Source organism: Danio rerio, chromosome 20 (genome assembly GCF_049306965.1).
Source record: "Danio rerio strain Tuebingen ecotype United States chromosome 20, GRCz12tu, whole genome shotgun sequence".
NCBI classification, from domain to species: domain Eukaryota; kingdom Metazoa; phylum Chordata; class Actinopteri; order Cypriniformes; family Danionidae; genus Danio; species Danio rerio.
Genome location: NC_133195.1, coordinates 9,621,890 through 9,640,000, shown reverse-complemented (window position 1 = coordinate 9,640,000; position 18,111 = coordinate 9,621,890). Strand labels below are relative to the sequence as shown.

Here is an 18,111-nt window from a genome sequence, read left to right as displayed (position 1 = left end):
ACCAATTGAGGGAGAGTAAATATTGAGTACATTTTCTTTTTTTGGGGTACTACACTTTTAATGCGGTAATAACTTACAGTGATGACAGCCGGAGCACAGGCTTTACTGACCAGACGCTGGAGATTCAGAGCCGCTGGGTAACTAAGTCCAGCCAGACGCGAAAGCTCCACCTGGGTGACCGACAGGACATCCTACAGGTCACACACACACATACACACATTAAAAGAAGTCTACTCTCGTTATGAAGAAACATTCAAGAGGTGGTCAGACTGTTTTACCTGGCAGGTTTCCAGCTGATGCCGCTTGAGTCTCTCGCACAGATCAGCTGAGACTCCGGATCTCCGCAACTTCTTACTTCTCATTAAAGCGATTAAAAAGCGCTATACTATTGTATTTTAACTATAAAACATGACACCCTTTAGTAACGGCTGTACACATTATGTAGACAGCTTTAATGTGAAGTTTTTCAATGGAAACCTGTTACAGGGTAAGTTATGAAAGTGTGAAGCGCGCCCGGAAACTGACGAGAAAATGTAGTGCATATTGGTTGTGGGTAATGTAGTTTATGAGTGTGACGACTGTTTAAAGTGCATTTAAACTTTTTTATATATGAATATGGGTAATTTTCAACTATTTTTAAATTATTTATATTTATAAATTAATTATTTATAAATAATTTTTTTGATCATATGTCTATATATATATATATATATATATATATATATATATATATATATATATATATATATATATATATATATATATATATATATATATATATATATATATATATATATATAATTTTGTTCAAATTCATCTTTTTTGTGAAACTAATAATAAAGCTTACTTTAAAAAAAAAATACTACCTTTCTATTATATATTTTTTCATATTATTCAACCTTTTGGGGGGGGGGGGGGGTGTTTTCACCTTGAAAACACCCCCCTGTGTGACAAGGTGTTTTCACCTTGTCACACAGCCAGAGTGTTAAACTTCAGCAATGAAAATAACATTTTAAAATATTATTTATCTGGTAACTATCAATGTATCTAAATTGAGCGCTAGTGAAATAAATTAGATATTTTATAGGTATTAGTGTGAGACTATTATAATAATGTGTTTATCATTACTATTCATTAATTATTTAATCAGCTGTTTCTTAGGGGCAGAGTGTAACCTTTCAATCAAATTTACAAGACACTCCAACAAAACCAAACATTAAAATGAACTTATGAACAAAAAAAAAAAAACTGTAAATTTGGGCAGCATTAAAATAGTAAAATTGTGTAATAAAACACCATAATTATTTTCTCACTGGTTTTTAGGGTTATGTTAGGTTATTTTGTTTACCATTATAGCATAAATAAACTAATTTAGCGCTTGACACAAATTAAATGATAACTGAAATTCTCTCTCACACACATCGTCACCTTAGAATCATAAGGTTCTATCTGCGTTCTGAATGATTTTGAGATATTAAGCTTCAAAGTTTTTTGCAATCCATATAGCAAACAGTGTGTGTGTGTGCAACAGTCCTCTTTCATACATTAACATAACAGAGACCCTAAAGGTCCTCTAAGTGTAAATTATCAAAGTTCTCTTACATTTGCAAATTGGAGTAAAAAACCCACGGTAAATGCAGATAGAACCTTCTCATTCTGAAAAGTCATTTTCCGCTTGGAATTATGAGGTTCTATCTGCCAGATAATTCATTGAAGCATTACTTATCAAGAAATACAATCAAAAAATATTTAGGTTGGTTTTGTAACAATATCTTGATGCTTGAGAAAGTTTACCTTTTGCTTTCTATAACATTTTTTTTTCATGTTTTAGGATGAATATTTTTTCTTGTTAAAATAAACATGCAAGGCTGAGCTAAATATTTTTTTTCAGTGCAGATGTTAATTTTATCTAATTAATATGTTAATATTTATTAAATTTTATGTTTTATATGAACCATTAAATTATATATATTTTTTTATATGCCCTATGAATTAAATGAAGTATTTTCCCTTCAAGGCTTAATTTTAAATTCAAAGACTTTAAAAGAAACAGACGATGACCAAATAAGTTTAATAAACACTGAAAAGTGTTTCACTGACTATATGTAAACAAATAAATATATTTCACATTTAATATATCCATTTTTAATATTCATTTAATATTAATATTTATGCATTTTAAAACAGAAATAAAATGAAGGGTTTATATTTCAATTAGCACGTGAGTGGTATATTATTACATCAGAATTATTATAGCAAACTGCACATTTTCACTTGGTCAATTTTAAAAAAAAATGACAACAACAACAAAAATTGATTGTGACACATAGAATTATTTCTTATTTATCCGTTAATTAATGTGTTCTATGTCTTTTATGCCTAAGGCTCATCATCAGGGGCGCACTTAACCAATAAGCAAGGTAAGCAGCCGCTTAGGGCTCTGCATGGGGAATATACGAAAGTATGCTAAAGGACTTTTAATTTGTCAGTAACCTGACTTAAGCGCTTCCGGTGTATTGTATGTCATCACAAAATCAGCACGGTTAAGGTCTGTTGTTGTTTTTAAAAAATCATCAATCTCCACTGGCTGAGTGATATCTGATATAAAGTGGGTCCCAGGTTGTACCAGAAGCACTGCATTAAATAATTTTTTCCCCATTATGTCTTTATTTGACTTGGATCATCTTCAAACCATGCTGACAAAACTTGTCATTTCATATCATACACCCGGCGCAATGTGACACAAGGCGCGGCGGCGGCGCAATAGTCTTTTGCTACTTTAAGCTTGGCGCAAGGGTCATTTTGAGGTGTTGCGCCACACTGTTTAAATAGCAAATGCATTTGCGCTCAAATGTGCGCCCATAGGCGTTCTGGTCTAAAAAAAAGCAGGCGTGTTTTGGCGCATTGCTATTTTGAGGAACTGTAAATTGTCACGACACTAGACGAAAATGATCCAATTGCAAGTGTTTAATAAAAGAAAAATGTAACAAAGGATACCACTGGAGTGAACTGGAGACAAGAAAGTTCAAAACAAGAGAGCCACAGGTCACAATGAAGACTTCAATGAACAACGAAGAATTCTGGAAAACAACAGACAGAAACAAGACAAACAACAGACTGATAACCAGAACATACCACATGAGAAAATATATAGCCAGGCAAATAAGGACCAGCTGGAAGATGATTAAGTGCCATAGGATCAGCGTGCTGATCCTATAGCACGCTGTCAACACAAAAGGTAAACAAACACACACCCTCACACATGACAACACACAAGACAAGATACATAACATACAGGAGGAACACACAGATCCATAAACCGAGACAGTAAATAGTCTGATCTTTAGACCAGAACAAAGTCGGTCTATTGTCTGGCGCAAAGTGCAGCTGACTCTTAAAGGGAATGGGAGATGAGACTCTGATTGGTTTATTCCTCAAACACACATATAATTCATTAAGAAAATAAACTCAACCCTTTTAGACCATGCACCACGGCGCCAAGCGGATTTTCCCGTCCTTAAGTTAGCAAAAATGCGTTCTGATACGCCCTGAAAGCGTTTGTGCCCTGCGTTTTGCGCTCTGCGCATGGACCGTCAAAATAGAGCCCTTAATGTAATGCTGCCAGATAAGATTTCAGGCGGAATCATTGCAATGGTTTGAAGTATTATAACCAAACTTAATGTATGTGATATAGACTTGACATTGACCAAACTACGTCAGTTTAAGACCCATTCTGGGTTTTGACAATTAATATAAATCACACAAAATTTATCAAAATACTTATGAAGAGTTTTTTTTTTTCTATTGTGATCAGACTGATCTTGCGGATTCCTTAGATCAGGGGTCACCAATCCTGGTCCTGGAAGGCCGGTGTCCCTGCAGGGCTTAGCTCCATCTTGCCTAAACACACCTGCCTGGATGTTTCAAGTATACCTAGTAAGACCTTGATTAGCTTGTTCAGGTGTGTTTGATTAGGGTTGGAGCTAAAATCTCCAGGACACCGGCCCTCCAGGAACAAGTTTGGTGACCACTGCCTTAGATCATACAGAGAACATTGATATAATTTAGTCCCTAATTGACACAACTCTCTGTACACCATCTTGAATTAGTTTAAAATCAGTTCTTTTGAATTCTACATGGATTATTAGTTCAATTTCCACCAATTTTGGCTCAGATCATGCTACTAAAAAGTTATATAATTTTACAGTTGCCATGTAGCTTGCTGCCATGTTTGTTTATGATGTGGTTGCTGGGCTGCTTGGCCCCAATAATTGCTGCTTGCAGCTATATGAGAAGTTTCATAAACTAATTTCCAGAGGAGCACGTGATATGATTGAGCACAGCTGGCCACTCATCTGTAATCAGTAATAATCCAATCCGAGTGATCCTAGGTTACTATAAATTGATCACTTTCTCCTTTTCTCCCTATCTTCATTTCAGAAGAATCCACTCTTCTACCCTATCTCCTCCTTTTCCTCCCCTTTCTAAAGGGGAAACTATCGAGACCTACCTGATCATGGATCCTCTGATATGCTTATTGACCGGGCGGGAGCCCTCGGCTCAAATATCTCCAAGCTCAGGGTTCTCTCCCGGGACAGCATGCCAAATATAAATGCTAAGCATATCTAAGTGGGAGTTCTTGAATTGTTATTTATGTTCATTGCTAACTGAGGATGCTATATATTTAATGAGTTTCACAAAATAAGATTGCACTGCAAATAATGCAATAAATCCTGGATGAAAACTGAACGTCTTTGTGCTTTATTTTTATCCATCATTCAAATAACATTAAGCTTGGTATTTTAACATGATATTAGTATCACAAGGGGATCTGTGCGAGAGCTCTTTTAAATTCCCTCCAGGTTATTTACTTTGCACGTATCCATGATATTGCGGCAGAAAAGCCAAAAGTAATTTGCAAACGTTCTAAGTTGCCCTATGATGTTCAATGGATGAACTTTGGGATGGATCATTCCACCTCGCTGTACTCGGTTATTTAAAACAATTCACTGATTGCTTACTGTTTAACAGAGATGACTCTCATGATTTACATAAAGTATCATAGGGCGTATAAGTTGATTACTTTATAGAATCACATTATTAAAAGATTATGAGGCGAGAAAGTGGAGAATTTAGATTTGCCATGGCAAAAACGTTTAATTAACATTTAATTTAATTTATTTACAGTTGAAGTCAGAATTATTAGCCCCCATGAATTATTAGCTCCCCTGTTTATTTTATTTTATTTTTTTTCAATTTCTGTTTAACGGACAAAACACATTTCTAAACATAATAGGTGTAATAACTAATTTCTAATAACTTAGGTCTTTTATTTTTGCCATGATGACAGTAAATAATATTTTACTAGATATTTTTTAATGGTATTTAAAGGCTTGATTAGGTTAATTAGGATAACTAGGCAGGTTAGGGTGATTAGGCAAGTTATTGTATAAAGATGGTTTGTTTTGTAGACTATCGAAAAATATAGCTAAAAGGAGCTAATAATTTTGACCTTAAAATGTTTAAAAATAATAATAATAACTCCTTTTATTGTAGTCGAAATAAACTTCGACTAGACAACTTACGAGGACGACTTTCTCCCAAAAAAAAAAAAAAACATTATCAGACATACTGTGAAAATTTCCTAACTCTGTTAAACATCATTTGGGAAATATAAAAAATAAAAAAAAATCAAAGTGTTGTTAATAATTCTGACTTCAGCTGTATATTAAAAATACAAAAGTGTTTTGTGGCTGGAAGGGCATCTGCCACATAAAAAAAAAAACATAGGCTAGAGTAATTGGTGGTTGATTTTGCTGTGGTGACCCCTAAGAAAGCTGAAGGAAACTGAGTGAGAGAGTAAGAAAAAATGTTTTAAGTAGTTTTTTTTTTTGTTTTTTTTATACTGTATATATTTTTAATGGAATGAACTCAATTCAAGATTCTTTCCTCTCATTCTGCTGGAGCGAAATGTTACAGAAATAAACATAAAGATGATGGCACACAACACTAACTAAAGAGCTATTTTCTTTAAACAGCTGACAATCTAATTATGCATACTATAAATCTAACTCCATGGAACTACTTTATAAATAGTTGACTACACAAAATCATAGTGTGTTAAAATTATGGTCGAAGCTGTATCTGAAAAGAAATCATATCACTCTTTTTTGTCATGTTTATTGTTTATGTTTGGCTTGATTTAATGCTTTCCCTCGAACCTCCTAATATTTTGATAACCTCATAGTGATCCTCCTAAGCTATTTTCGTGGTCATCTCTGATCTTTTGACGTCAGTACCAAGCTCTTTTTATCGTTTCCTTATTTTAAAAATTAACACAACCTTGGGAATTTTCTTGAAGACAAACTTAATTTACACCTGCATGGATGAGATACATGTGGTGGGATGTAGGGATGCAGGGAGCTGTGTCTCTAAATAAAACTAAAAGAACAAAAAAAGAGTTGTGAAACTAAAAAAAAAAAAAAGATTTCACTTGCCTAAAATGCAAGGCAATCACAAATTTAAAAGGGAAGCATGTCTCACAATTTTTTTAATGTCATTAGTGGGGCCTAATTTCCCCAATCCACAGAGCCCTTTAGAGTCATTAAAGAGATAGTTCCCAAAAAAAAAAAAAGATTAGACTCAATCCTCCACTTGTTTGAGTTTCCCTTTTCTGGTGAACATAAAGGAAGTTTTATTGAAGAATATTGGAAAAAAAACATCTGTAGTGTTTTTTTGGTCCTATATGAATGTCAATCGAGTGAGAACTTGATGTCAAAAGTCTCATCAAACAACATGTCAAAAACATCAAAAACATATTACGTGTTACCAATGTTAGATATCAATTTGATGTAGTTTTGACATCAGTATAGTTTAAATGCACTGTAGGGATATAAAATCCAAAGTAATTTGTAATTGAAGCCAGATAAATAAGAATAAAAAAAGTCTCATGTTATATTAGTGGTCAAAACAGAATCAATGTGCGGATGTCACGTGGACGTCAGGGTTTTGACATCAAATCAATTTGCATTTTTGACGTTGTATTGACTTCAAGGTGCCCTTTTGATTGATATAGACCACAAAACAAAGCAGTCACTACCTGATAACCAAAAATAAAGATGTCAAATGGATTTTGCTGCAGTAGGAGAAGCCAATATGAAACTTTTATTTTATGTAATAATTACTTGCACCTCACAAAACACAATGCGATAAACGTGAGGTGTCTTTTGGAGGCAGGAGGTTATAATGCTGAAGCAATTGGATGATGGACTTTGGCTAAGGCAGTTTATAATGACCAAAACAACATTTCAGATGTGCATGTGATCAGTCTGCTGGTTTGTTAGTCTGTTAACACAACTTTACATGCATTTTTGTATATTTTATGTAACTTTTAACAATATTTATGTACAGTTCCATATTAAATATTATAAGCTCAAGAAAACACAAAAAATCTACTGTAAAATTACAGCAAAAAAAATTTAATAATTTTGGATTACACTAAATTTCTGTAATTTTGCATCTGTTTTTTTATGGTAGGGTTTCGGCAGATGAGGTGCCGGGAAAAAAGAATTTAATAACAAACGGTTATTTACAGAAATTTCTTGTAATTTTTTTAATTACAGTAAATTCCTGTAATTTGCATCCATTATTTTATGGTCATAATATATATATATATATATATATATATATATATATATATATATATATATATATATATATATATATATATATATATATATATATATATATATATATATATATATATTATATTATATTATATTATATATTATATAATTTAATGGCTGTTATTTTTTTACGTGAACAAAAAATTTTAAATAAAGGATTTTTTTTTTTTTTACAGTGTGTTAAATCAAACTTTTTTTTTTATCCCCATGATGGAATTTATTCAGTAAATGTGTTTTCATCATATGTGCTTTTTTCTTATCAGAAAGATATTTGATCCTGTTCAATTATGTGAACATATGTTCTTTATGCACGTTTTCAAAATTTAAGCACATCTGGTGATTCCATTCCTGTTTTTAATGCAATATTCCAAAGTGTGCATAACTGAATGGAAATTAAGCTAAGGATTGCAATTTTTCAACAAGAAATTCATCAAAGAAGCACTTGAGTGTGAGCAAATGATCATATTTCATTTTACAGGTGAACTTTTGATTTTATGGCTCATAAAAGCCAATCTCATGACCAGCTCTCTGAAGATAAATTAGATTTAGAGATCATTGGAATAGAATCAGCCCAGAAACATATTTGACATTCAAAATCAAATCAAACCGCCTCGGATAACCCTTTTAAATGGAAAGACGTGACAGCGTTTGCTCTTTCAGTGGTGGAGAAACTGTTCACAGATTGTATGAGCCACCAGTGTTTCACATTGGTCTCAGGGCATCTGACGGCCGGTGTGAAGTTTGACAGAGACAGACAGGAGCTCTATGTATGGGCAAAGCATCGGCCAGTCTTTCACTATCTCTGGACCTGATAGTGATAAACACCCTGCTGTCCATGACACTTGGCCACAGACCCGCTGAATGGCTCTGGTTAAAATAGCCTGGAATTACTGCAGATAAGCGGCATTGGGATTATGCAGATAGGAATTATAGCTTTATGTTTTTTCATTAGGCAAAACATTGTCAATGTGAATATTGTTTATTATATTTGGAAAAAAAAATTTGCGTAGATTTAAGACTATTTATTTATGTCAATATGTAAAAAAAATGTCTTAAAATATGTCAAATTAAGTCCTTAGCAATGCATATTACTAAACAAATATTAAGGTTTTGCATTTTTACAGTAAGAAATTTACAAAATGTTTTCATGGAACGTGATCTTTATATTTTAATTTGATGTTTTAATAATTTTTAACAGTATTTTGGGCTATTCCTGCTATGAAACTTAAGACTTAAAAATAGTTTTAATAAATGTTTATATTAAATTAATTTATATATTATAATATATATTTGATTTTATTCAATTTTAATTAATAATACATAAAAAACAATTTAATAAATTATTTAATTAATTTATTTATTTAATTACTATTATTTACAGAAGACACTAGCCCCCTTTCACATTTACAGACCTTTCCGGGAAATACCAGCAATTTTCCCAAAAAGGGACCATGTGTAAACAGTCCTTTTTTGAAAATACCAGTAAATTTGTTTTAGCAATTTTCCGGAAAGAGAAGTTGTAACATTACTGGTAATTAGCTGGAATGCTGCTCTTTGTGGACAAAGAAGGAAGATTGCTGGAAAGAGCGCGTTCATGTCTAGAACATGCTGACGTAAGATGTTTCCTTTGTGCCAATCAGATTACTCAGAGTTTTTCCAGGCACATTGAGCTGCTAGATGTTAGTCAGATAACATTTCTATGTTTCTATGGATGGATGGATGGATGGATGGATGGATGGATGGATGGATGGATGAATGGATGGATGGATGGATGGATTGAAAAATGGGTTGGGTTGAATGGATGTTTAAGTTGGAAGGATGGATGGATGGATTGAAAAATGGGTTGGGTTGAATGGATGTTTAAGTTGGAAGGATGGATGGATGGATGGATGGATGGATGGATGGATGGATGGATGGATGAATAAATTGATGGATGGATGGATGGATGGATGGATGGATGGATGGATGGATAGATGGATGGATGGATGGATGGATGGATGGATTGAAAAATGGGTTGGGTTGGGTTGAATGGATGTTTAAGTATGGATGGATGGATGGATGGATGGATGGATGGATGGATGGATGGATGGATGGATGAATGGATGGATGGATGGTTGGGTTGGGTTGGTTGGTTGGTTGGTTGGTTGGTTGGTTGGTTGGTTGGTTGGTTGGTTGGTTGGTTGGTTGGTTGGTTGGATGGATGGATGGTTGGTTGGAGGGATGGATGGATGGATGGATAAATAGGTTGGGTTGGGTTGGGTTGAATGGATGGATGGATGGATGGATGGATGGATGGATGGATGGATGGATGGTTAAGTTGGACGAATGAATGGATGGATGGATGGATGGATGGATGGATGGATGGATGGATGGATGGATGGATGGATGGATGGATGAATGGATGGTTGGTTGAATGGATGGATGGATGGATGGATGGATGGATGGATGGATGGATGGATTGATGGGTGGATGGATAGACGGACGGACGGACAGACAGACAGACAGACATACATAGATAGATAGATAGATAGATAGATAGATAGATAGATAGATAGATAGATAGATAGATAGATAGATAGATAGATAGATAGATAGATAGATAGATAGATAGATAGATAGATAGATAGATAGATAGATAGATAGATAGATAGATAGATAGATAAAGATTTTGCATTCAACAACATGATCCGCCTCTTTCTGTCTGCAGTAATTGGCTCTTGTTCTTCATTATCAGTGCTTTCTTTCATTTGATGATTCACTTTGTTTGTTCTCTTGTTATTGAAGGTCTGTAAACAGCACAGTAATGGCATCCAAGGTCAACATGCATACATGTAAACGGTTTGAAAAAATGTCAGTGGCCTCCTCTCCATTTGTTTCACACTCATATGACATACTGTTGTTCTCTTCTGACTTTGACTTTTATAAGAGGGTCAGAAATCTGCATGTGTGATTTTTTTCAGATACAATGAAGATTAAGCCTCATTTTCAGTTTTTCACTGACTAAAATATGTAACCCTGGACTTCAAGACTGGTTTTAATTTTCAAAAAAAAAAAAAAAAGTAGAAATTTTACATTTTTTGTGCCAGAAATCATTATAATATTATGTGAAAATCATGTTTCATTAATGTATTTTGTAAATGTACTACTGTAAATATATTGACACTTATTACCTTTAACTATATTTACATTTACGTTTATTACAAATACTACTTGATAAGCACTTTATTTAGTTGATTTAAAGGTAATTTTCTCATTATTATGGTTTTTTCATCCATCGATTCCAGGTTTTCAAGATGTATCCCAGCCAAATAATGTTCTATCTTAACAAACTTTTGAAACGCTTATTTATATAGCTTTTATGTGATTAATTTAAAAAAAAGAAGAAGAAACTGACCTTTATGACTGGTTTTGTGGTCAGGGGACACATAATAAAAAAATGTTTCTCAAAAAAAAAAAATGGGGGTGGGGTGTAGGGTGGTGGGGCTTAATAAAAAAACACCGTCATACCACATGCAACAACTAATTTGTCGTGGTATTATCAGATTTCATTTAGAATTCTGAATATTAGCTAACTCAATTGTAGGTGTGATATTGACTAACCCAACTGCAGGATTTATTCATTCATTAATTTTCCTATGGCTTAGGCCCTTATTTATCAGAGGTGGCCACAGTGGAATGAACTGCCAACTATTATATGCTTTAAGCAGCAGATGCCCTTCCAGCCACAATCCAGTACTGGGAAACACCCATACACTCACATTCACACACACTCATACACTACAGCCAATTCAGTTTATTCAATTCACCTCAACATGTCTTTGGACTGTGGGGGAAACCGTAGCACCTTGAAGAAACGTGGTTAAAATAACCGAGCATTTTTTCAAGTGTTACTGTTTCACACATTTTTTCATTTAATTTAAATTTCATTAAATTTCATTTTTTCATTTCATTTCATTAAAGCAGACACTTGCATGCCAGTTTATCTATAATTCAAAATTGAGTCAAATATAGACAAATCTAAAATTGAGTAAATTTTTGATTACATTTAAATAAAACCCGATAGTTGGGTTTGTCGATATCTGACCCATCGCTGGATGGATGGATGGGTGGATTGTTGGTTGATGGGTAGTTGGGTTGGGTGAGTTGAATGGATGGATGGATGGATGGATGGATGGATGGATGGATGGATGGATGGATTGTTGGATGGATAGTTGGGTTGGTTGGGTTAAATGGATGGATGGATGGATGGATGGATGGATGGATGGATGGATGGATGGATGGATGGATGGATGGATGGTTGGGTTAGATGGATGGATGGATGGATGGATGGATGGATGGATGGATGGATGGATGGATGGATGGATGGATGGATGGTTGGGTTAGATGGATGGATGGATGGATGGATGGTTAGGTTGGATGGATGAATGGATGGATGGTTGGGTTGGATGGATGGATGGTTGGGTTAGATGGATGGATGGTTGGTTGGATAGATGGATGGATGGATGGATGGATGGATGGATGGATGGATGGATGGATGGATGGATGGATGGATGGATGGATGGATGAAGGGATAGATGAAGGGTTAGGGGGCTAGGTTGGTTGGGTTGGATGAATGGATGGTAGTTATATAGGTTTATAGATAGATAGATAGATAGATAGATAGATAGATAGATAGATAGATAGATAGATAGATAGATAGATAGATAGATAGATAGATAGATAGATAGATAGATAGATAGATAGATAGATAGATAGATAGATCCCATCGCCTATCTGACCCATCACTGGATATATAAATGTATGATGGATGGATGGATGGATGGATGGATGGATGGATGGATGGATGGATGGATGGATGGATGTGTGGGTTAGATGGATGGATGGATGGATGGATGGATGGGTTGAGTTAGATGGATGGATGGATGAATAGTTAGGTTGGTTTGATGGATGGATGGATGAATGGATGGATGGATGGATGGATGGATGGATGGATGGATGGATGGATGGATGGATAGGAGGTTAGGTTGGTTGGGTTGGATGAATGGATGATAGATAGATAGATAGATAGATAGATAGATAGATAGATAGATAGATAGATAGATAGATAGATAGATAGATAGATAGATAGATAGATAGATAGATAGATAGATAGATAGATAGATAGATAGATAGATAGATAGATAGATATTTTCAGAAACTGGCCTCATTATGTGTGTGTTGTGCACCTCTGCGGACGTGTGTGTTCGCGCTGACATCAGTAGTTTAATGAAATAAAGGGCTAGCACATTCACTCGCACTCTGACGTCATCGAGGGCGGGTCCGCACAAACAGAGGATGCGCTCGCGCTTTGAGCATCTCTGAGAACGAGCGAGGCGCCTTTACTGAATCACTGAAATAAAAGAGAACTTACTCAAATCAGAGGAAACCGTTGCTTGGCGAGGAACATGGCATCAAAATGTCCCAAATGTGAAAAAACAGTTTATTTTGGTAAGTCATTCATTTTTCCCCTTTCTTTTCGCAGTACCAATAACACAATGCACGCGCCGGATGATTTCATCAACGACCGTCTGCAGCCCAAATGTCATGTAGTGTCTGAATTTACTTTAATTGTGGTTTACATGTAAAAGGCTGTGCTTTATGAATAGCGGCTGCAGACCACACAGGCTTGAGTGTAATTAGCCGGCTAATCTAGCCTGAACGCGGTATTCTTAGTACTAAATTAATTATGCTTTATGATTAATATTCGTGCATGTGACGCTACATTACAGACGCTAATGAAACTATTTTATCTGCACAGATTAGAGATTGCATGATTATTGAGCCGGTGCGCTGCTACACACTTCATGGAAATAACAAAAATGAATACGAGAGACAGTTTGATCAAGTCTGAATTAATAATGCATGGCGCATGAAATGCAGAAGAATGAATGAAAGTGTGTGTGACTGTGGGATACATTATGACACCATTAAAGCAAGAATATTTTTAATATCCAAATTTCTTTACATTTTAGATAAACATCAATGCATTTCAGCTTAACAACAGTGGGCTGTACAGCTTTTTATGTTTTTCATGTTTATAACTAGTAGCCTAGTAAGTGTTTTATTTATTGATTGATCCTTCAAACCACTACAAACTGTAATGCACCAACTACTGATGAATATAGATGAAATTAATTAGATTTGACCTATTTTATGGATCTGGTAAATGCTTTCGACACCCTCATCGAGTCAATATACTTATATATTTAATGTTTATTGGTCTTTGCTCTTCTTTCATTCTCAAAAAAGCCTCCTGTGATGTTTTGATGCATTGAGATTCTCTCTCTGTCTCTGTCTCTCTCTCCCCCTGGTTAAATTTAATAGATGGAAAAGATTTTAAACCGCAGGTGTCATTTGACATTAATCCCCACAGTGTAATTAATCATTATATTAATTTATTATTTATCATTAACATCTGTTAGCTAAAATACAATCCTGTGAAATCCTACAGGGCTCAATTATCTTTTTTTTATAGAGAAAAATAAGTCAATAATCTCAAAGTAAAAGAACTGGGTTAAGTTAATCATTATGACTCTAATCATGCTTTAAAGCAGAAAATCAACATGCATGATTAGCAAATTAGCATTTGTTCGTGTTAATATCATATGCTGATTTAACTTGACTCCCACTGAGCACTAAAGTAATTAAAACGTGAGAATCTAGGTTGACTTTGGCTATTACTTGCTCTCATGAGGCTTTAAACGAACTATTTTTTCCCTTTCTTTTTCCTGTTGAAAATAGACTTTTTTTAAAAGTCCCCTAGAGTTTTACCTTTTTCGTTTCCATTCAGATGATCTCTGAGTTTGGCAGGAGCACTTAGCTTAGCTTAGCATAGATCAAATTGGATTAGACTATTAACATCTCGTTTAAAATGACCAAAGAGCTTCGATTATTTTCCTGTTTAAAACCTGAAAGTATAGGAACTATAAGAACTATTCTCTCACTCCTGTGTAAAAATCTAGGAAATTGGTTGCCCTGCCATGAATGCAGCGGGCTTAATAATATTTCACAGCTCTGTTTTCTAGTTACTAGCAGGGGATTATTTTCAGGTGCTTTAAATATGAAAATTATTAAAACTCGGTTATTTATTCATTTTCTTTTCGGCGTAGTCCCTTTATTAATCAGGGGTCGCCGCAGAGGAATGAACGCCAACCTATCCATCATATGTTTTATGCAGGATGTGCTTCTAGCTGCAACCCAACACCAGGAAACACCCATACACTCTTACATTCACACACATAATCTACGGCCAATTTAGCTAACCCAATTCACCTATACCAGGGAAACCGGAGCACCTGGGGGAAACCCGTGCAAACACGGGGAGAACATGCAAACTCCACTCAGAGATGCCAAATGACCCAGCTGGGGCTTAAACCAGTGACCTTCTTGCTGTGAGGTGATTGTGCTACCGTGAAGCCCTAACAAAACTCTAATTTGAATTTTTGCGTGAGATGCTAATGGTCTAATCCGATTCAATGATTTATGCTAAGCTAAGCTAAGCTAAAAGTGCATCTGCCAGATCCGTAGATCAAAACTGATTATGCTCATCTGTCTAACTTTAGAGGTATTATATTTATTTAACAGCTTTGTTTCACCCCAAGAAAGCATTCATTTCCCTTAATATTGAAATAAAAATCTAAATTACTCACATATTTTCTTATATTTGATATTTTGCGATAATGTTGGTTGGCTAACCATTACCCACTGACTTCTATCGTATGTATTTTTTCCACTGTGGTAGTCAGTGGGTACAAACATTCTTCAAAATGTCTTCTTTTGTGTTCAACAGAGGAAAGAAACCCAGGTTTGAAGGTAAGTTACAGTGAGTATGGTGGGGTGCAACTATCTCTTTGGGCCCTATCATACACCCGGCGCAATGTGGCGCAAGGTGCGGCGCAATAGTCTTATGGTAGTTTCAGCTTGGCGCAAGAGTCGTTTTGAGGCGTTGCGCTACGCTGTTTAAATAGCAAATGCATTTGCGCTCATATGTGCACCCATAGGCGTTCTGGTCTAAAAAGGAAGGCGTTCTGAGGCGCACTGCTGGCGCGTTGCTATTTTGAGAAACTATAATAGATTTTTTATTAGACCAAAACAAACCCGGTCTAAACTCTGGCGTAGACTTGCGCCTCGCTTACGCACTGCTTAATATGCACAAGAGAGCAATAGGCAAATATCTTTGCATATAAAAAAATATAAATATTAAGGATATATATATAGGATATAATAAGAATAGATATAGGATATAAATATAAAGGATTAAAATATTACAAAACATATTATTTTCTAGCCTACATAAATATGAAAAATCACTGCTTTTATGTCTTCTTCATCTCTGGAGGCTTTTCAGTTCATTCATAACAATTTGCTTTTGTATAATGTTATTATTATTAGCAGTATTATTTATTATATCCATATTTATATTTGTTTTATTAAAAACAAGCTTAGATTTTGCCCACCTGTCAGGTTTTAGACCATATGGGGCACAGCATGTGTTTTAGGATATAACTCAGGTTTTTGAGCACACTTCGTTATTGTTGTTTATTTATTAGTTTGCTGGAAATTAGAACTGAATTTAGAAATAGTTTTAAAAAGAATATTTGCGCTTAGCAAACAAAATTATTTATTTATAGACTAATTGATGTCTGTGCGTAAAGGTTTCCCTATCCAAGAGCAAATGTGAAAGTGATCCATTATCTCTCATTCTCACGCAGTAGATGCTCTGTTTAACAGTTTTCTGTAAAAAAAAAAAAAACGTTAACTGTTAACTGTTTGCTAGTGAAATGCTAATTTTTTCCACTTAGACTTACTTTGCGCCCTGTAAATAGCGAATACGCTCTTGGTGCGACACAGCTGGCTCTTAAAGGGAATGGGAGATGAGACTCTAATTCGTTTATTCTCAAAACACACCTATAACTCTTTAAGAAAATAAACTCAACCCTTTAAGTCCATGCGCCACGGCGCAAAACAGATTTTCCCGTCCTTAAATTAGCAAAAATGAGTTCTGACATGCCCTGAAAGCGTTTGCGCCCTGCGTTTTTGCTCTCTGCGCATGGACCGTCAAAAAGAGCCCTTTAAGTTTAGTTAGACTATACAACCTTCAAACATTTGCATTAAAATGTGACTCATACATAGTTTTTATTACATCATCACACCTTTAAGTGTACAACAAAGGCACACAGCTGCTTTTAAATGGCTTTTACTTGAGAAACATGTTTTAAGTGCTATCTATTAGCAGATATTTAGCATCTGTTTGCTAACTGCTGAAGCTAACCAAGTGTCAGATTATCCGACCAACGCTGCATTTGCTGCATAGGTTAGTTGGTTGTTACAGCTTTATACAATACTATATACTCCACATTACAATTTACACTGGTGGCAAAATCTGACGGGTAGCATATTGCGTCAAATTGTGCTACCTACTTTTAGAATGTGAGGTAGGACAATCTGACAAGGTCGGACAAATCAACAGAACAGCAGTAAATTTGATCCTTGAAGCATTTTACAGGACTTTCTCTTTCCAGTCTGTGGTTAAAAACATTTCTGTTCTTTATGTCCTTCATTTATGTTGTTAGTATATGTGAAACTCTTTTTCGTTTTTGTTTCTGTAGTGTTTGCGACCTCTGTAACTTTCTGTCAGACTGTAGTTTGCCATGCATATCCTCACTATGGAAACAGCTCATTTGATACTCAGGTTAAAAGGACTTCATGAAGCTATTAAGCAGAACAGCAAGTCTCGAGCTGAGGACTAATTACTGTCTGCTCAGCTCCACATGTATTTGTCTGCAATACAAAAACATTCGGTTTTTAATCTTGCTAATTTCTGGCTGTGTGGGCATGTCTGTCTGTGAGGAGAAAGACAAAGATGGAAACAAAGTAGAAATAGATGGAGCATAATAACTAAACCACAAAAATGCAATGGATATAAACCCAAAGCAGTTTCATATTTATTCATTTGTCACTTGATTTTGTTCAGTGACATAAAGTTGAAGTCAGAGTTATTAGCCCCCTGAATTATTAGCCCACCTGTTTATTTTTTCCCCTATTTCTATTTAACGGAGAAAAGATTTATTCAACACATTTCTGAGCATAATAGTTTTAATAACTCATTTCTATAGACTGATTTATTTTATCTTTGCCCTGATTAAAGGAAATAATATTTTAATTGATTTTTTTCAAGACACCATGCAGCTTAAAGTGACATTTAAAGGCTTAACTGGGTTAATTAGGTTAACTAGGCAGGTTAGGGTAATTTGGCAAGTTATTGTATAATAATGATTGTAGACTAGCAAAAAAATAGCTTAAAGAGGCTAATAATTTTAACCTTAAAATGGTTTATAAAAAATTAAAAACTGCTTTTATTTTAGCCAAAATAAAACAAATAAGACTT

At 34.8% G+C, this 18,111-nt stretch overlaps 2 protein-coding genes across 7 annotated transcripts in view; one reads left to right on the top strand and one right to left on the bottom strand.

The window, feature by feature from the left end:
- rad51b (RAD51 paralog B) overlaps positions 1-540 on the bottom strand; it is a 93,596-nt gene extending 93,056 nt beyond the window's left edge. For 2 of the 5 annotated variants that reach the window (XR_012395450.1, XM_017352460.3), the window contains exons 1-2: positions 279-540; positions 78-191 (exon numbers count right to left, since the gene is read on the bottom strand). Coding sequence is in view for 4 of the 5 variants with exons in the window: in XM_017352460.3 (XP_017207949.2) it covers positions 78-191; positions 279-362 (198 nt within the window). In the remaining variant the exon portion in view is untranslated. 5 annotated transcript variants of the gene reach the window in all.
- A 12,468-nt stretch (positions 541-13,008) lies between these two features.
- Positions 13,009-18,111, top strand: part of crip2l (cysteine-rich protein 2-like) — a 33,725-nt gene continuing 28,622 nt past the window's right edge. The window contains exons 1-2 of one of the 2 annotated variants that reach the window (XM_068215423.1): positions 13,009-13,172; positions 15,514-15,536. Coding sequence is in view for 1 of the 2 variants with exons in the window: in NM_001005968.1 (NP_001005968.1) it covers positions 13,130-13,172 (43 nt within the window). In the remaining variant the exon portion in view is untranslated. 2 annotated transcript variants of the gene reach the window in all.